We start from the raw sequence: 17793 nt of genomic DNA, 5'->3' as shown, positions 1-17793 counted from the left end.
AATTTCATGCTCCCTTGTAAAAGTATTTTTTAGTATTTTTAAAATACAAAAATACAGTAGTTTATTTTGATACATGGTGTGGCTGCTGTATTTTGTAGTTTATTTTGATACACTTAAAATGAAGGTATTTGGTATTTTATTTTAAAATACATTTTGATGTATCTTTGCCCAACCCTGTCTATTAACCAACATCAAAGTACCGTGAGCATGCAAAAGTTTTGTCATATTTTAGAAATATGAACTTAAAATCTCAGGGGTAGTGAAACTGAATGAATTCAGGTGACAAAAATGTTTGAGAGTCCCTTATATATAATATAGAAATCAAAGGCAAATACAGCAATTATTGACCTCAAACAGATCAGATTTCATCATCTACAATTTGACGGTGCAGACAGTCTCTGTTCAGACAGTAAACGGTACTATCTACATCCTAACAAACAGGAAATAACTCACCGTTCTTCTCTGCGTGTGGTTTGATGACTTCCTGTCCTGGCAGGCAGGGACACGGACCCTCACACTTCACAGAGATGCTCTTGCTCGAGCTGCAGGCCTGGAACTCAAGTTTACACTGTGGAAGAGCAGAGAGGATTCTGGGTAGTGCATTTAGAGACATTATCGCATTTAACCGTCACAGCCCGAGCGTTGAGCTTTATCACTCGTGAAATGAGTCTGTTTCTTCAGCCAGGAGAAAAATACGAGTTATCAAATTAAGATGACAAGATTTGAGTTCCTTTGAAGTGAGGCGATTGTGTTCGTCAGATCTGATCACACAGAAACGGTATAAAATCTGCTGCGTTCTTTGTCTTTTAATTAAAGATGATGTCATGATTAGACTATCAGACTATAGTGCTTAATCAAGTGAAATACTTCATTATTTATCAAAGCAGAATCAATTAAAAAGGTCATATGATGCGATTTCAATTTTTCCTTTCTCTTTGGAGTGTTACAAGCTCTTGGTGCATAAAGAAGATCTGTAAAGTTGCAAAGACTAAAGTCTCAAATCCAAAGAGATATTCTTCATAAAAGTTAAGAGTCAACCACGCCCTCCTAAAATGGCTCGTTCTAACACGCCCCCACATGTCTACGTCACGATGTGGGAAGATTTGCATAACGCCGCCCAAATGTTCACGCAAAGAAAGAAGGCGTAACTTTTATTCTCGCTGTAGTATTGTTGTTGCCGCCGCCGCCATGTCGTGAAGGTGCTGTGTGTTTCGTTGTGAAAGCGAAACTACTTTGTTTGGCCTTCCAAAAGAGGATGATATCCACTTCGTCATGTCTGCAGCTGATCCGTGCTGGTCGCTGAGGAAATACATCAACTTCGGGCTGTGGATCGCCGGATCGGCTTTCACTGTGGACGAAGCGGAGTCCAGCCGGCCTCCGCTCACTTTAGGCCGCCGGCTGCTGCTCACTCTAGCCCGCCGTGTGTGACGCTGTGTTTCGTTGTGAAAGCGAAACTACTTTGTTTGGCCTTCCAAAAGAGGACACGACTAGAAATCAGTGGTTAAGTTGTATTTACAACACTGTTCCAGAACACTTCAACCCAAATATCCAGATGTGTGCAGCACATTTTATGGAGGACCGCGTCGTCACACGCTTGAGGTATTCGGCCAATCATAACTCACTGGATAGCTGGCCAATCACAGCAGACCTCGCTTTTCAGACCGATGAGCTTTGTAAAAATCGACGCGTTTCAAAAAGGCGGGGCATAGAGGAGAAACAATAATGTACAGTATGTGGAAAATAATGTATTTTTTGAACCTTAAACCGCATAAACACATTTCATTACACCAAATACACAAAATAATGTTCTTTTTAGCAACATCATATGACCCCTTTAAATAAACAGCAGACAGTCCTGTTGATTAATATCGAGACATCAGAATGTTGAAAATGTGAGCTTATGGAATAGAATGAGTTTGTCACCACTTATTAAAGGAATAGTTTACCCAAAATTAAAAATTTGCTGAAATGTCCTCACTCTCAGGTCATCCAAAATGTAGATGAGTTTGTGTCTTCAATCTGCAGTGAATGGGTGCCGTCAGAATGAGAGTCCAAACAGCTGATAAAAACATCACAATAATCCACAAGTGATTCACATGAATCCAGTCCATCAATTAATGTCTTGTGAAGTGAAAAGCTGCATGTTTGTAAGAGACAATGGCGTCATTAAGATGCTTTTAACTTAAACTCTAGCATCTGGAAAAAATATGAGTCTATAATCCATAATAAATGAACTATTCCTTTAAGGCCATTTGCTACTGTGCTACAAATAATTCCATAATGATGGAGAATAAAGAGAAATAAATAAATAAATATGTGACATGGCTGTGGTGCTTTATTTACTTTTTTCATCCTGATGAGTGTTTAAACCTTCCAATAACCTTTAAAACCTCAACAATAGACTCACCTGAACAACACACGGCATTCAAACATTGTTTGTGTGCATATCAATGAAAAATAATCTGCCAGTTTCAGACTTGCATCTTATTTTACCACTAAAAGGGTCTTTTGTTCAATAACGAGTCTGTTCAGTGCTTCAGATCAACACAAATGCATTCAGAGAAAGAAGTGAATCACATCTGTCAAGGAAAACGTTAGAGATCAATGCTTTCTGACATATACTCCATTTTATAATACATGCAAACAACATGAAACAGCTTTTACAACCCATTTTATTTTCATAATGTGACCTGAATGTGACTTCATCCATTCATCCATCCAGATAGCATAGATAGTAAATAATATACTAGAAAACTAGATAGTAGCTAAATACATTATAAAACAAGTCTGTATCGGGGTAATTATAAATGTTTGTTTTTTATGTTATTTTGCTGGTAGTTTTAGTTTTAATAGTGCAGAAAGCTTTGATTTTGGTTTTATCTTGTGAAATTGACTGTCATTTGTCTGAAAATACTCTGTCAGGGGATGGTTTTGTTTATGATATTTTTTCTCTGTATAGTGCTACTGATTGTACATTTATTCATCCATCCATCTAGATGTAAATTAGTTTAGTAAAAGAAATATATTACAAAACAAACATGTATCATATGTATATATATATATATATATATATATATATATATATATTTCTGTTTCAGTCTAGTTAGTTTTTAGTGGTTCATAGAGCTTTAATATTGTATTTCATATGCTGGTTTTCTATTTCAGTCTAGTTTTTTATTTTTCCATTTTAAACTGGTGCACAGAGCTTTTTTTCTCCTTTGTTTTTTTAACTGGTGTATAGAGCTTTAATATTGGTATTTTATATTCTTTTATTTTTTTATGCTGATTTTCCATTTCAGTCTAGTTTCAGTTTGTTTTAATGGTGCATAAAGATTTAATTTTGGTTTTGTCTTATGAAAATTACCATCATTTGTCTGAACATAATTAGACCATGGATGTTTCTGTTTATGATAATCATTCTATATATAGTGTTACTGATTCTACAGCTGAAAATATCAGAACAGCCGTTCACATATCTACCGCGTCCATGCGCTGTTCATTTCTCTGCTCTATCTGTTCAGACCAAGTCTCTCTCTCACTCCATCTCTCACATCTGATTTCATTCTAGCTGAAGGGAAGGAAATGGTGTGGGTGGGGTTAAAGTGGTGCGGTCACAGATGGGAGGCACAGGTAGTGCTGGAGGTTCAGGTTTTTTTCTCTGTTCTCGAGCCGGAGTGGGGATTGCGCAGGACTCAAGAATCCAATATCAACAGAGGACACAGTTCATCCACCTAACCATCTATCACCAAACACTGCATCATTTACAACAGCAGAGAGAGAGCTGTGCGCTGATATTGGAATTTAAAGGTGACTCTCTCCTCGTTGGGACACAATGATCCTGCGCCTGATAGTGTTCAGGTTAAATTCCTCTGATCAGATTTATTTCACCTGAACCTCAACACAAACACACTTTACATTTAATCAAACACGGAAATGAGTCACAATTAGTTAGTGTGATATTGTTTCGATTATGAAACCCTTTTCCTGCCCTTCTGATATTCTGCCTTCACATATTTTTAAAGAGGCTTTTACAGTTGAGTCCAATCGTGGCTTCTATTATTAATAGTTCTCTAGTCAATGGGAGGGTTCCAGACACTTTAAACATGCTATAGTACAATACCTGTTGAAAAAGCATCATCTTGATCAGTATCTTATGAATAAGTACAGACCCATTTCTAAACTATCTTTTATTTCAAAAGTCCTGGAAAAATTTGTCTACTCTCAGATTTCATCTTACCTGAACGTTTTTGGTATTTTTGATTATTTTCAGTCTGGTTTCAGGAAGTGACACAGTACTGAATCTGCGTTGCTGAAGGTTACCAATGACATTTTACTCACTCTTGACTCTGGTTGAGCTGTATTTTAATCCTGCTTGATGTAAGTGCAGCATTTGACACAGTAGATCATGATATCCTTTTACAAAAACTCAGTCATGTAGCTGGGTTTCAGGGGTCTGTGCTTGAGTGGTTTGCCTCTTACCCTAAGGGGAGAACTTTTTCTGTTAATGTAGGGGAATGTTTCTCATCTTGTGCTCAAATCTCTTAAGGTGTTCCGCAGGGTTCCATTTTAGGTCCTCTTCTTTTTGCATTATATATGCTTCCTCGAAGTCATATTATTCAGAGACACAACTTATCCTATCATTTCTATTCCGACGACACTCAGCTTTATCTTCCTGTTAAAGATAACAGCTGTTCTGTGTCCAGTTTGTTTGATTGTCTGCATGACATAAAATGCAGACAATCAAATGTTTCAGATAGAAGCAAAACATTATTCAAAACTGTCAATATTTGAAAAAGAATTAAAACTGTAAAATAAAGAAAACTGTAAAGCTTTTGCAAAATAAAGAAAACTATTTTCTGCTGTCTCGTTTTCCTCTCCGTGAACTTTGGATTGCATCACAATAAACCGAAACTCAGCACATTTTTTTTCTTTCGTTTTGTTAATCTGTCAATGATTTAAGTGAAATACATTTCGTGTATAGGCCAATATAGACTATTCCTTTTTATGTAAGCCTATAGTTTTATTCTGTTGTCTCTGTTCACAAGCGCTGCAGGTGTGAGTGATCTGTTGAATCCATCTTACACTATCCTCGGATAAACTTTAATGCATTGACATTGCGACTTACCTATGATGAATTTACAGCTGAGCACGGGCATTTCACGGGCTGGATGCGTTAGCTTCACATTTGCATAGCCGTACTACTTGAATTCCTGATTGGTTGACAGCAAATTTCAAATATTAAATGGAATGATAAAATAACATTATTAACCGGTTAATGGCCATTTCAAATTTTCGATTCTGTTCGGAACTGTAAAATCTGATTTCGTTTCTGTTCCTGTCAAAATTTCATTCGTTTCCGGTTTTCATTTTCGTTCCTTGAACCGGTTCTGAGCCCTGGTTTTGAACATTGTCTAGTCTTTTATTTTGTTTTAATTCTGTTTTATATTTCCTGTACAGCACTTTGGTTTCAACATATTTTATTTTTAAATGTACTTTATAAATCACTAAACAAACTAAACTAAATTTAAAGGGGTCATTGGATGCAAAATTCACTTTTACAAGTTGTTTGAAATGAAATCCACTCAGTGTTTTTTTAAATAATATCCCCTTTCTCAAATCAAGCCGTTCAAGCACAGACCCAGGCCCCTCCCACAATTGTTGATTGACACTGGCGTTTTACCTTAGACCCGCTCTGTGTGAGCTGTCATCAGTCCGCCATTGTTTCGACGATGGAGCAGGAGTAGACAAGAATGTCTCCTAAGAGATTGAGGTGCTTTGTTGTTGGATGTAATAATGAACATAGCAGTTGTCATTTACTCTTGTCATCTGAGCCGCTGAAGATGCAGTTAATTACTTTTAATTTTGAAGGGAATGCGCCCCCCTATCTACCTAAATACGTCTATGTTCGCGTGAATCATTCGTGATCCAGCCTCACCTACAGAAAAAGTGAGTATAAGGTTCTTTTATGAATCTTTGCAAACCGCCTTTCCTAATAACGTGCTAGTTAGCAAGCTCCGCAGCTAAATGCGGCTAAAGTAAATAGTCTCATGAGAACGGCTCGTTATGAATCTTTGCAAATCGCCTTTCCTAATAATGTGCTAATTAGCCAGTTTCACGGCTGAAGTTTACAGTCTGCTCGTCACCCCACGGAAGAGAGGGGTGGGGTGAGCAGAGTTCATTAGCATTTAAAGAAACATGCACTAAAACGGGTTGCTGTGTGCAGAGCTGTTTTTGGCACGGTAAAAAGGGTGTTGTTTTACACTACCATTGAGAAATTTTAACCAAAGTATGTTATAGACTTTTCATTAAGACCCTAAAGAATCATATCAACTTGTGGAAAATGGGCATCTGATGACCCCTTTAAACTAAACTAAATTAAACTAAACTAAACTAAGTTCTTATTGGTAAGCCATGGGATCAGCTCATTCAACTCAATGTAAACAGTGATGAATATCTCACCTTTGAGGAGTATGTGTGTCCGTCTGAGCCGCACACCAAGCTGGAGTGAACTACAGGACATGGCCTACATTTCCCATGATTCACAGCTCCCATCCAACGCTTATGTGGGGGATTTCCTTTCCTGGGTTTAATGCTACAAAGAGAACGAGAGAAAATTAGTGGGGAATGTCAGAAATATAGGCTTTTTTTTGGTTTTGCTTTTGTTGGGCCCTATGATTTCTTTAATGTGGAAAACGTGGATGGCATCGTGGAATCCAGGTATAGACTGAATGTCACAGAATTTGGCAAATTTCCGTGAATATATAAAAAAAACATCAAATCATGATGTGGACTAGTGTCTGTGAATATTAAAATGCAAAAAGACAGCAATGAATATGAAATCAGCATGTTCTGAATGAGAAATATATTACTAGTGTATAGTAGTATGTACTTCTCAGTAAAACTGGAGTTTCGGGATGTTAAACTTGTTGTTTAGCTCCTGATTGGGAATCCTACAGTAAGACTATGGCTTATGTAATGTATATTATAAAAATAAAGCAATTAAATGTCTTTTAAATTATATTTGACACATCATCTGATTCAATAAATGGCCAAATTAAAGATTTATCTTGTGTAGTATGATAACGGATCTGATTACCCTGCAAAACTAACCTGCCGTCCTGTATTCCCTACAGTTAGTAGCTCATCAATTAGCGTACTAAGTTAGTTCTGATTACCTGCAGCCTTGTGCCAACGGCCCAGTCAAGATGTGAGTGACATTACAAACAGCTAATTCTTGAATCCGAAAGGGATTTTACAAGGAGATGAAATCTTGCACAACACCGGCTGATCAGATATCACAAACATACACATACTGGAGATAAGAAAGTGACAAAAGATGTCTGTAATGTCACTTCTGTTCACACTCAAAATGTCACTATCTCAGAGAAAGCGTGAAGTGTGATCATCCGACGGTGATAAACAAACATGATCTCTGTCTGTATCTCATGGCTGACAGAAGCACTTTAACAGATCAGTGACAATATCAGAGATTTGATAAACGGCTGTATGTTTGTGGCACTTTTTGAAAGAAGACTCTTATGCTCACCAAGGCTACATTTATTTGATCAGAAATATAGCAAAAATAGCAATACTGTGAAATATTATTACAATTTAAAGTAACTGTTTTCTATGTGACTATATTGTAAAATGTAATTTCTTCCTCCGATGCAAAGCTGAATTTTCAGCACCATTACTCCAGTCTTCAGTGTCACATGATCCTTCAGAAATCATTCACATAATCATCACACATAAACATATTTTTGTGGAAACATTGTGATACATTTTATTTTTCAGGATTCTTTGTCAAATGGAAAGTTCAAAAGAACAGCATTTAACAGAAATCTTTTGTAACCTTATAAATGTCTTTAATGTCACTTTTTTATATCAATTTAATGCAGCCTTGAATAAGGGTATTCATTAAAAATGAAAAAATAAAATCTAAATTATACATATAAAATCACTTTTGTCTCCCATTTTGGTGTTTGCATCAAAATAAATTTTAAAAAGTGATTTTATATACATAGAAAGCAAAGTAAAATTTCTACTTTAATGTTCCAAATAACTTGTGAAAATAAAATATGGATGAAATCATGCTCCATTGTCATTCAGTGTGACATATATTTACGTAAAAATTAAACAACATTCTGAGCTGTACTTATTAAAATATATCAAAGTAAAAGTGATCATACTAAAGTTTATATAGTTTAATTTTATGATAGTCATAATTTTTTTGCTCTGGAAAAAATAAACAAGACACATTCTAATGTACAGGGGGGAAAAGAAAAAGAAAAAACAAAGCTGTATTAGACGTTTATTGTGTCATCTATGATCCATTACAAATTGTATTTATCACAGTGGTGTGCGGGGGGGGGTAGGTTGGGGCCTCGAGCCCCTGCCCCTTTGAGGTCCGACGCTAAAGTGCCCTTGCGGTGCAGTCTACGTGCCCCCGGTCCGCGATTTCTGCCGAGGGTAGGGGTGTGCGATATGAACATTTTTGAACGTGGACGATAAAAATGTCTCCACAATCTGCTTTTGCAAAGAAATATTGTTGTATCATGCTACAGCGCACATTCTATCAGCTGCAGTTTTGATGCCGCCGAATCAATATACTGTACGACGCGACATACATTAACATCAGTGCCGTCCTTAGGGGGGTGCAACTGGTGCAGTCGCACCGGGCCCCGCGGCGAACGGACTGAGGTGGAACCCCCCCCCCCCGGAACGCGATCGCGAATGGACTGAGGGGGACCCCACTCCCTACCTCGCACCGGGCCCAATCAAAAAAGTAAATTTTTTGCATTTGCTTTAAAGCCTTAATGGTTAAACGTTTCATCCGTGTGCTGGTCTCCACCTCTACGGAATGTATCCCGCCCCCTTAAAATGTATATAAACTACAATGTATCACTACGTTAGTCAGACTTGGATGACTGCAGCGACGCTCGAGTCCTCAATAAAGAGTGACTTCTGTATGAAACATATCCCAACGTCTCCTGGTCTCTGCTTCGACGAGGAAAAAGTTTCCAACAGCACCAAGAGCTTGTAACACTCCAAAGAGAAAGGAAAACTTGAAATCGCATCATATGACCCCTTTAAAGCCTGGTTAAACGTTTCATTCGTGTGCTGTTCTGATGAGTGCTTTTTCTGAGCACACCCAAAGCGCACGCACGAAAACGGAAAAGTCCGTCAAACAGTGCCTGATTACTGAACTACGTTATTTCTGTCATTATTTATTCACTCACATGTTGTCCCAAACCTGTGTTAATTTCTTTCTTGTGCTGAACACAAAAGAAGATATTTTTAAGAATCTGGGTAACCAAACAGTTGCTGGTACACATTGACTTTGATTGTAGGAAAAAAAAAATACTAGGGAAGTCACTGTGGACCAGCAACTGTTCCACCTTCTTCAAAATAGCGTTTATGTTTAGCAGAAGGAACGCCATTTCGCCCCTGCCCCTCCGGAGGTCTGTGCTCGCCACTGATTTATCATATATGAAGAAGTTCATTATATATAATTGAGTTTTCTCATATAACCTTGAAAGGCTTTATGTTGTGCTAATGACTAGCTGACTGCACATTTCCTCACTTATTACACGAGTGCTTACCACATAAATAAGCAGACATGAATTATTGATTCGAGTTGAAATTATCTTATTGCGAGAGGGGAAAGAGAGCGTGGAGTGACACGACTGGAAACTCGCACAGCTCTTTAGGAAATAATTTGAGGGGGACAATGGTCAATTTAGCAGCTACAGTTTAGCATCATTATACAAAAATATTGGCAGGCCGAATGCTGCGAGTGACCAATCACAGCCGCTTAATGAGCTCAACTCACTGCCAGTCCTTCTGAAGCAGTCCGTCTGCCACATTCACAGACATTACTGAGTGAGAATGAGCAGAATCTTTCTCTGGTCACTATGAAGTCCTCGTCTTGAGCCGCCGCTTTTACAGTCTATATATGTTGAACTGCTGGATAATGCAGCGGGATACAGTCTAATGGATTATATTACAGCACATTACGGTGCATTATATTATGAGTCTGTGATTCACACTTCATTGCGTTATATTGAAGTATATTTGTAATATCAGCTCAGCACTGAGGAAATTACACTGCAGTGATGAATCTGTTCTCAAATCAGTCTTACCGAGGAAATACCGTCTATCCATACATGAGAATAAATCTTTATAATTACACTTCAGTTGAATTTAACCCTTTAAATATCATCAGTAATGGTTAATAAAATAGACAAATTTAACAAAATAAAACAGAAATTGGGAAAAAATAAAACTGATTACATAGGGCCTTAATAATAAAAAAAAAAAAAGTTTAATAAATTTTCTAAAGATTTTCTAAAGTTTAATAAGTTTTCTAAATTTAATTGATTAGACCCTTTAAATATCATCAGTAATGGTTAATAAAATAGACAAATTTAACAAAATAAAACAGAAATTGGGAAAAAATAAAACTGATTACATAGGGCCTTAATAATAATAAAAAAAAAACGTTTAATAAATTTTCTAAAGATTTTCTAAAGTTTAATAAGTTTTCTAAATTTAATTGATTACATATGCTTGTTGATTATTAAAAACGTAATTAAACCAGGAAAAGTTATATATATATTTCCATATATATATATACTATATATACTAAAACATGGAATTTGAAACAAAATAAAATAGAATTCATAGGGCCTCAAACATGTATGTAATTTTATTAAACTTTTAATAAATTGTTGTTAAATCATATTAGTTCCATTATTTTAATTAATTATATGTTTTTTGGTTACTAAAATGTTATTTTGTCATTAAAAATTCCAGAAAAAAATTAAATGACGAGAGAGAGAGCAAGAGCACAAAATAATTAAATCTGGAAAAAAAATTATTTGGAAATTTCACTGCTGTGTTGAATCTTGTCCCAAATCAGTCTTACTGAGGCAAGAGAGTATTTATACAACCAGTATGAGTCTCTCTTCATAATTACACTTTAATTGAATTTAACTGAAATTTCCGTTCTAAAACCTAGTGAGCTGCCTATCTAGACAGTTCCAGATCCAAAGCTGTATCAAAAAGTAAGCAACAATATTATGCTTATTGTTTTCCTGGATAATACCTTGTTTTGACCCAGAACTACAGTAGCATCATATGTTGCATATACTGCTACAAATCAGGCAATTATGAGGGTTCATTTCAGTTAGGATTCTGCCTAAGTAGTGCACTAAATTTTGGAAAAGAACCAAGTCACGCATAAAAACTGCATCCAGAGAAATCTAACAGGTTTTAGACATGAAGTGCTTGTTTATTGAACATGTGCTTTAACACTAGCAACATCAGCTCCTTTTCACAGCATATGTAGATCCATTTGCCAGATTCTCCCCAATAATTAGTGCAGAAACTGGGAAAAAAGTGTGCAGATTCCGTGCGGATCTACTTATGATTTATTAACGTGTTATTTTGTTGTGCTTAATCTAGCAGCACTCTTCATACATTCATGCATTATGTACCGCAGTGTTTTAAGGTGTAAATTAATGATCAGAGCGGCAGCTACACCTCATGTGCTGGTCATTAATGATAGCTTAACCAATTCAGCATTATCACCTGCTAGCAGTGCGCTTGGCATTCTAATTGGATAAGCGTGCTGTTATTTCTCAGGCAGACGTGATATTTGCCATGCCAGCATGCACTTTGTGTTTGCATATGTAAGGGGGTGGTAGTAATTTAGCTTGGTAAACTCTTGGACCTGCTCGAATGTCCATTACACAATTAATATTTGTTTGTCCGGACATAAGAGGGGCGGAGTCAAGAGTCTGAATGACATTCCCTCAACGTTCCGCTGTCGCTATGACGACGACTCACAATAGACAGCGACGGAATGTTAATGTGAGTCTGGAGAAGCTGAGATACCTCAAAGCCCGATTAAACACAAGGACACACACTCATTCATCTAGTGCCTGGAAATTATTTGTAATCATGGTTATGGAATAACTGCTGAAGGTTTGCTAGAAGCACCAGAAAACTAGCCAATCAGAGCTTCCAAAGTTTTAGGGTTTGGCTAGTTAGTCACTGCTGGTAATAGATGCATTAGCCACATCAAAAAACTGGTCAGCATTATCCAAGCACAAGGGTTTTCAAACTGGGGTCTGAGGGAAAAAACAGGAAAAAAAAAAAAAAACTCAATAAATAAAATTGAATTAATAATTTGATAAAAAAAAAAAAATGATTTAAATAATTAAATATTATTTGAATAATTTTAAAATGCATGCATTTATGAACATATTTAATTAATAAATAAATTATTTAAATAAAAAAACTTAACACTAAGAAAAACCAACTGTGCTCTATAGAATATTATACAGTGATACTACAGAAACTAAATATTTTGCAATAATATTTTACACATTTATAATATATATTTTTTTACAGTATAAATTTGGTCTTTATGAATAAATGTATGGCTGCCTGAGTCCCTTGCATGAAATGAAATAAAATAAAATAAATAATTTGATTTTATAATAATAATTTTATTAAAATAAATGAAAAAATCTATAATCATTTATTTAAATAAAAAAATACTAACACTACAGTACTAGAGTGAGTAGGGGAAAAAATTAATAATTCAACATATTAGAAACTAAATACGGCTCTGTGTAGTTAATGCTGCTCAATGTGAAAGCACGCACGTGATGGAGATTTACCGCTGATTACAGAACGGCTTTACTGACAAGATGCGCGTTAAATATCGCATGCGATTTATCGTGCAGCCCTAATATTTTCCAAATAATATTTTACACATATTCACATATTTTTTATAATGCATTAAAATATGGCTGCCTTTTAAATTTTAGGATGGGGTCCCATGCATAAGGATGAATATAAATAAAATAAAACATAACTAAATAAATAATTTAACTAAAATAATTTAAATAATTAATGAATAAATTAAAATATATTTAAATATAAACAAATACACCTAACTTTTTTTTTTTACTAATTTAATTTTTACTAAGTTGGTCACACCAGCACATGATTTGGTCGCAATATTTTTATTTTTAGGGATTAATCAATGCATGCTGATGAACTTTTATCATAGTTTATAGTTATATGAAAACGAAAGTGGTTAACATTCAACCCCTTCTTTTTCATCAGTATTATTTGTGATTTAAATTTTGTGAACGGGAGTTTCTATTTTGCTATGTTATAAGTCGGGCTTCGGATGCTTTCACTTTCAAATTTGCGATCTTGGTGTCACGTTTTACAAGAAAAGATAATTGTCTGATTTGCTTGCTGATTGCTGATCTATACATATTTCACTTTTTAAGACTAAAACAAAAGATGGATTCATTGTTATTCTTAATTAAAAAGCATAATCGTTTCCTCAATATTCACGTCATTTTTGCTGCACGCAGCTTCGCGTTCCTGACGCGGCGAGTATAAACCAGGCTCCACACTCGAAGCGCTGCGCAGCTCAAACGAGTCGCGTGATTTCGTTATGCTTTCAGTTTCGTAATTTAGTCGCACCGGCAGAAAAAATGATCGCAAAATGCGCCCATTTGGTCGCACTCTGGAGCCCTGTGCTGGACAGTATTTATTTATCCTCAGTTGTTCAAATCGCGGTAATCGAATACGGTTATAGTGATAATTAAAATATGAAACGGTAATACTAACCGTGGGGTATTTTATCACGATTTATCGTCAAACCGGTAATCGTTACATCCTTAAATGTAACATATTAAAAACTTAATATTTTCCAAATAATATTTTGCACATATTTATAGTACTATTTTTTTAACAGTATAAATTAGGTCTTTATACATTAAAAAAGGCAGACTTTCACATTTTAGCATGGGGGTCTCTCGCATGTGGATGATCTTATATGGTGGTCTGTGGCATCTAAAAGATTGAAAACCCCTGCCCTAGCAACCACCCAATACACCTTAGCAACCACTCAGTAAACTAATCAGCATTTGCCTTGACAAACGTTTCTTCCTTCCTGACGTGTGACTGTGGGTCTTACCTGTGCTGTGCTGGTTTATGATTGGCGCAGATGGCCGTCTGGAAGTCGTGGCTCACACACACTTTGTGAGGAGGGCAGTGAACCTTCAGACACGGGTCTTTAGTGCTGTCCAGCCCTGAAAGACAGAGAAAGACTTCATTTACTATGAGAAACTAGAGCCTCCAGCTTATCTGATCTCTGATATGTGTTTACGTCTCTCTCAAACACAAACACAATCTCTCATCTTCTATATTCATGTTCTTTTGTTTCGCTTTTCCTTTCCAGGAAAGAAAGACAGAGCAGATTCAGTCAGATGGCATGAAAGGAAGCGAGAGAATCTGATGGAGGAGAGGAGAGCTTTACTCTGGCAAACACACTGGAGAAACAATGCAGCAGCCTTCTGGCAAACGCTTTATCATCTCACACACACAGCGTCGACTTTGAGCAATAGCTCAGTGTAAACACTTCCTGACAAATGGAGGAAGAGGAGAAACACTGTCTAGCGCTCTGCCATCTCTTCCTCTCGCGCAGGTAATGCGGCTCCTCCAGCAGGAAGTAGGAGGGTGAGGAGGAATAGCGCGTGTGCGGAGATCATTACGAGAACTCGTGAGACATTCATCTCCATCAGGAAACATTAAACACACACCTTTCCTCAGCCATCTATTACAGTGCAAATTCAGTTTCAAGCATCAGCCATATAGAACTAACATTTAGTGTGTGTGTGTGTGTGAGAGCTGAAACACACAGGTGGGTTTAACAGAGGTCAAACACTCCATCACTCCCTCTGACCTTCACATGTCTGTGTGTGTGTTCATCAGGGAAGTTTGATGCCAACCTGCTGTTCGTCTGGAGCGCAACCATGCCACCTGGCCTTCAAAACACACACACACACGGTCGATTTACAGCTCTGATTACTGCTGTTAACAAAATAAATACCTCTTATTTAAAGGAACCGTTTATTAATATGAAACATCTGTCATCTTTTATTTCCCCTCATGTTGTGCTAAACCTGTGTCACTTTCCTTCACAAAAAATGTTACAATAATAAAACAAGGCGGCACTGATACAACAAAACCACAATAGGATGACACAATGAATGGGTATGATACAGTGAAACAATGATACAGAAAAACTGTGTCAAAACAATACAATGAAACAATAATACAATGAAACAACGACAACAAAACAGTACAAATTGTTGCAGTTGCCAAAGTATGCCAAATTGCTACAATAAAACAAGAAAAAAGCAATACAATGAAACAACAGAACACTGATTGGTTGTATAATTGTTTTGCTATAATGAAACAATGAAACAAAACAATACAATGAAACAACAAAATGAAACAAAGCAACGGAACAATAACACAATGAAACAAACGGGTACATTAATGCAACAAAGACACAACAAAATGATACAACAAATCAATATAACGCTACAATGAAGCAAAACATTACAATGAATCAACATAACAATGACACAACAGAACGATAACGGAACATTGATACAACAGAACAATGCAACAAACTGCTACAAAGAAACAACAATAATACAGTGAAACAATGACAACTAAACAATGAAACAACAAATGAAACCATAAAACAATGGAACAATAACACAATTAAACAAAACAATGAAACAATATGATAGAATGAAACAATAATACAGTGAAACAAAACGATACAATGAAAAGAAACATTGATGCAACAAAGACACAATAAATCATGCTACAATGAAAATAATGCTACAATGAAACAAAACATTACAATGAATCAACATAACAATGGCACAACAAAATGATAACGGAACGTTGATACAACATACATGTTTTGCTGTAATGGAACAATGAGACAACGAAACAATGAAACAAAATGATACAATGAAACAACAAAAAGAAACAAAGAAACAACAGGACACTGATGCAGAAAACGCAATGAAGAAACAACACAATGATACAACAAATCAACATAACACTGATACTATAAAACGATACAGTGAAACACAACACAATACAATGAAAGCAGACAGTGACTACAGTCAAGATTTTAAAAATGACATAAAAGCATCATAACATCCATCCATATGACTTGTGCTTATTATTCCAAGAGCCAGATTAACTAAACAAGGCAAGTCAGTGCAAGAGTGCAATAAAAATAATGTAAATAATGGTGCAAATACCAGTAAATTGACTGCCGCAAACCGTAGTAAATCATGTTGTGTGATTCTTAAAAATACTCTCCTCCCATTCATTTTGCGTCTGAAAGGGACACTCTACAAATGCATATGCAATAAGGTCAGCTGCAAAAATGACTTTTCAGTTTAAATTTTTCACTGTTCATCTTTAGTAAATCCTGACAGTATTTTTTAATGCCAAAAGAGGGTTTAGTAAATCTGTTAGTAAATCTGGCCCCAAGTCTTCTGAAGTCAAATAATAGTTTTGAATATTTGAATATGCAAATGAGGTGGGAAAGATTTGCAGCGATTAATGATTTAAAATTCAGTCTGTTCCTCAAATAAAGCATCATATGACTTTAGAACTGCTTGTAGGAGTCAATTTGTTTGCATGGAAAAGAACAATCCAGACATTTTGCCACTGTATAAACGCACACGTCTCATTCTCAAACACCTGTTCTAATACCTTCTCTTCTTTTAGTGCATCTTCCTCGGGTTTTCTTTCTGTCTTCTGCTGTCAGTGTTTTGTGAGGGAGTGTGTGTTTTTGAGTGTTTAGAGATGTACATGCCTTATTAATGGAGTTCAGGCCTCTCTCAACCCCGTGACGGACGGAATGATTTGATATTTTCCTGCATATGTGATTCAGCCGGTGAGGGCGAGAGAGATGGGAGGAAACGAGAGATGAGGCGCTGGGAGCGTGTCGAAGGGGAAGTGAGGACACGCTTTACCAGCGGACAGACACACACATACACAGATTGCGTGATGTCTTTCACAGCATACAGTGATGGGATTCTGTCTGAAGGACATTTTGCTTTTGTGTTTTATTTTTTTATTTTTTTCCTTAACTGAGTGTGTGTAGTTAGCAGAGGGTTCAATGAGGTGAATCTCACAGAAGCATGTAAAATTAGGTATTTTTAATATTGTTTTAATATATTTACATTTATTACAAGTTGAATTACTGAAATAAATGGACTTTTCCACGACATTCTAATTTATTGAGATGCACCTGTATATAAATAAGCATAAAATCAATGTGACTTTTTCATTCTCATTATTGTAATGCAATACTTTTGAGTTTCTTTGTAATACCCATTTTTCTCAATGGTGATTTACATTAGATTCTCATGACTGTAACAAAACACTAAATACTTTATCTTTTAAAATTAGATTAAATTAATTTACATTCAGAAAAGTTTAACCATGGTGCATAAATACTTAATATTTTTTATTTACATTACAGTAATGAAAATGACTTTTTGTTCCATTACAGTAATGAAAATTTAGAGATGAAAGTTTGCTAATTATAATAAAAAGGTTGCAATATAAAGGGTTTCATTTTCTATAATATAAAATAATGTACACTATATATATATATTAAAATTAATTACATAAAAAAAACATTGCACAAGTAAATGTAATTTCCTTTTTTTGGGATGGGACCCCCATATTTACTGTATATATGTATTGTTTCTGTGAATTGTGGGGACTTTCCATAGACTTCTGTTTGTTTTAATACTGACCAAACAATATTTTCTATCCCCTATCCCTAAACCTACCCCCTTACAGAAAACCTGATGTCTTTCAGATAAACATCATTTACTATTTTTAATAAATTTTTGTATATATATATATATA

At 35.8% G+C, this 17793-nt stretch overlaps 1 protein-coding gene across 5 annotated transcripts in view; it reads right to left on the bottom strand.

Annotated features, from left to right (window-relative positions):
- LOC107754483 (testican-1-like) overlaps positions 1–17793 on the bottom strand; it is a 216949-nt gene that overhangs the window by 39550 nt on the left and 159606 nt on the right. For all 5 annotated transcript variants that reach the window (XM_016570945.1, XM_016570946.1, XM_016570942.1 and 2 more), the window contains 3 exons: positions 14009–14123; positions 6460–6592; positions 454–568 (listed from right to left, as the gene is read on the bottom strand). In XM_016570945.1, the coding sequence (XP_016426431.1) occupies positions 454–568; positions 6460–6592; positions 14009–14123 (363 nt within the window). The remainder of the gene's footprint in view (positions 1–453; positions 569–6459; positions 6593–14008; positions 14124–17793) is intronic.

Source organism: Sinocyclocheilus rhinocerous, unplaced genomic scaffold, assembly GCF_001515625.1.
Source record: "Sinocyclocheilus rhinocerous isolate Xijiao unplaced genomic scaffold, SAMN03320098_v1.1 scaffold50, whole genome shotgun sequence".
Taxonomy (NCBI): Eukaryota; Metazoa; Chordata; class Actinopteri; order Cypriniformes; family Cyprinidae; genus Sinocyclocheilus; species Sinocyclocheilus rhinocerous.
This window is presented reverse-complemented; position numbering and strand designations above follow the sequence as displayed.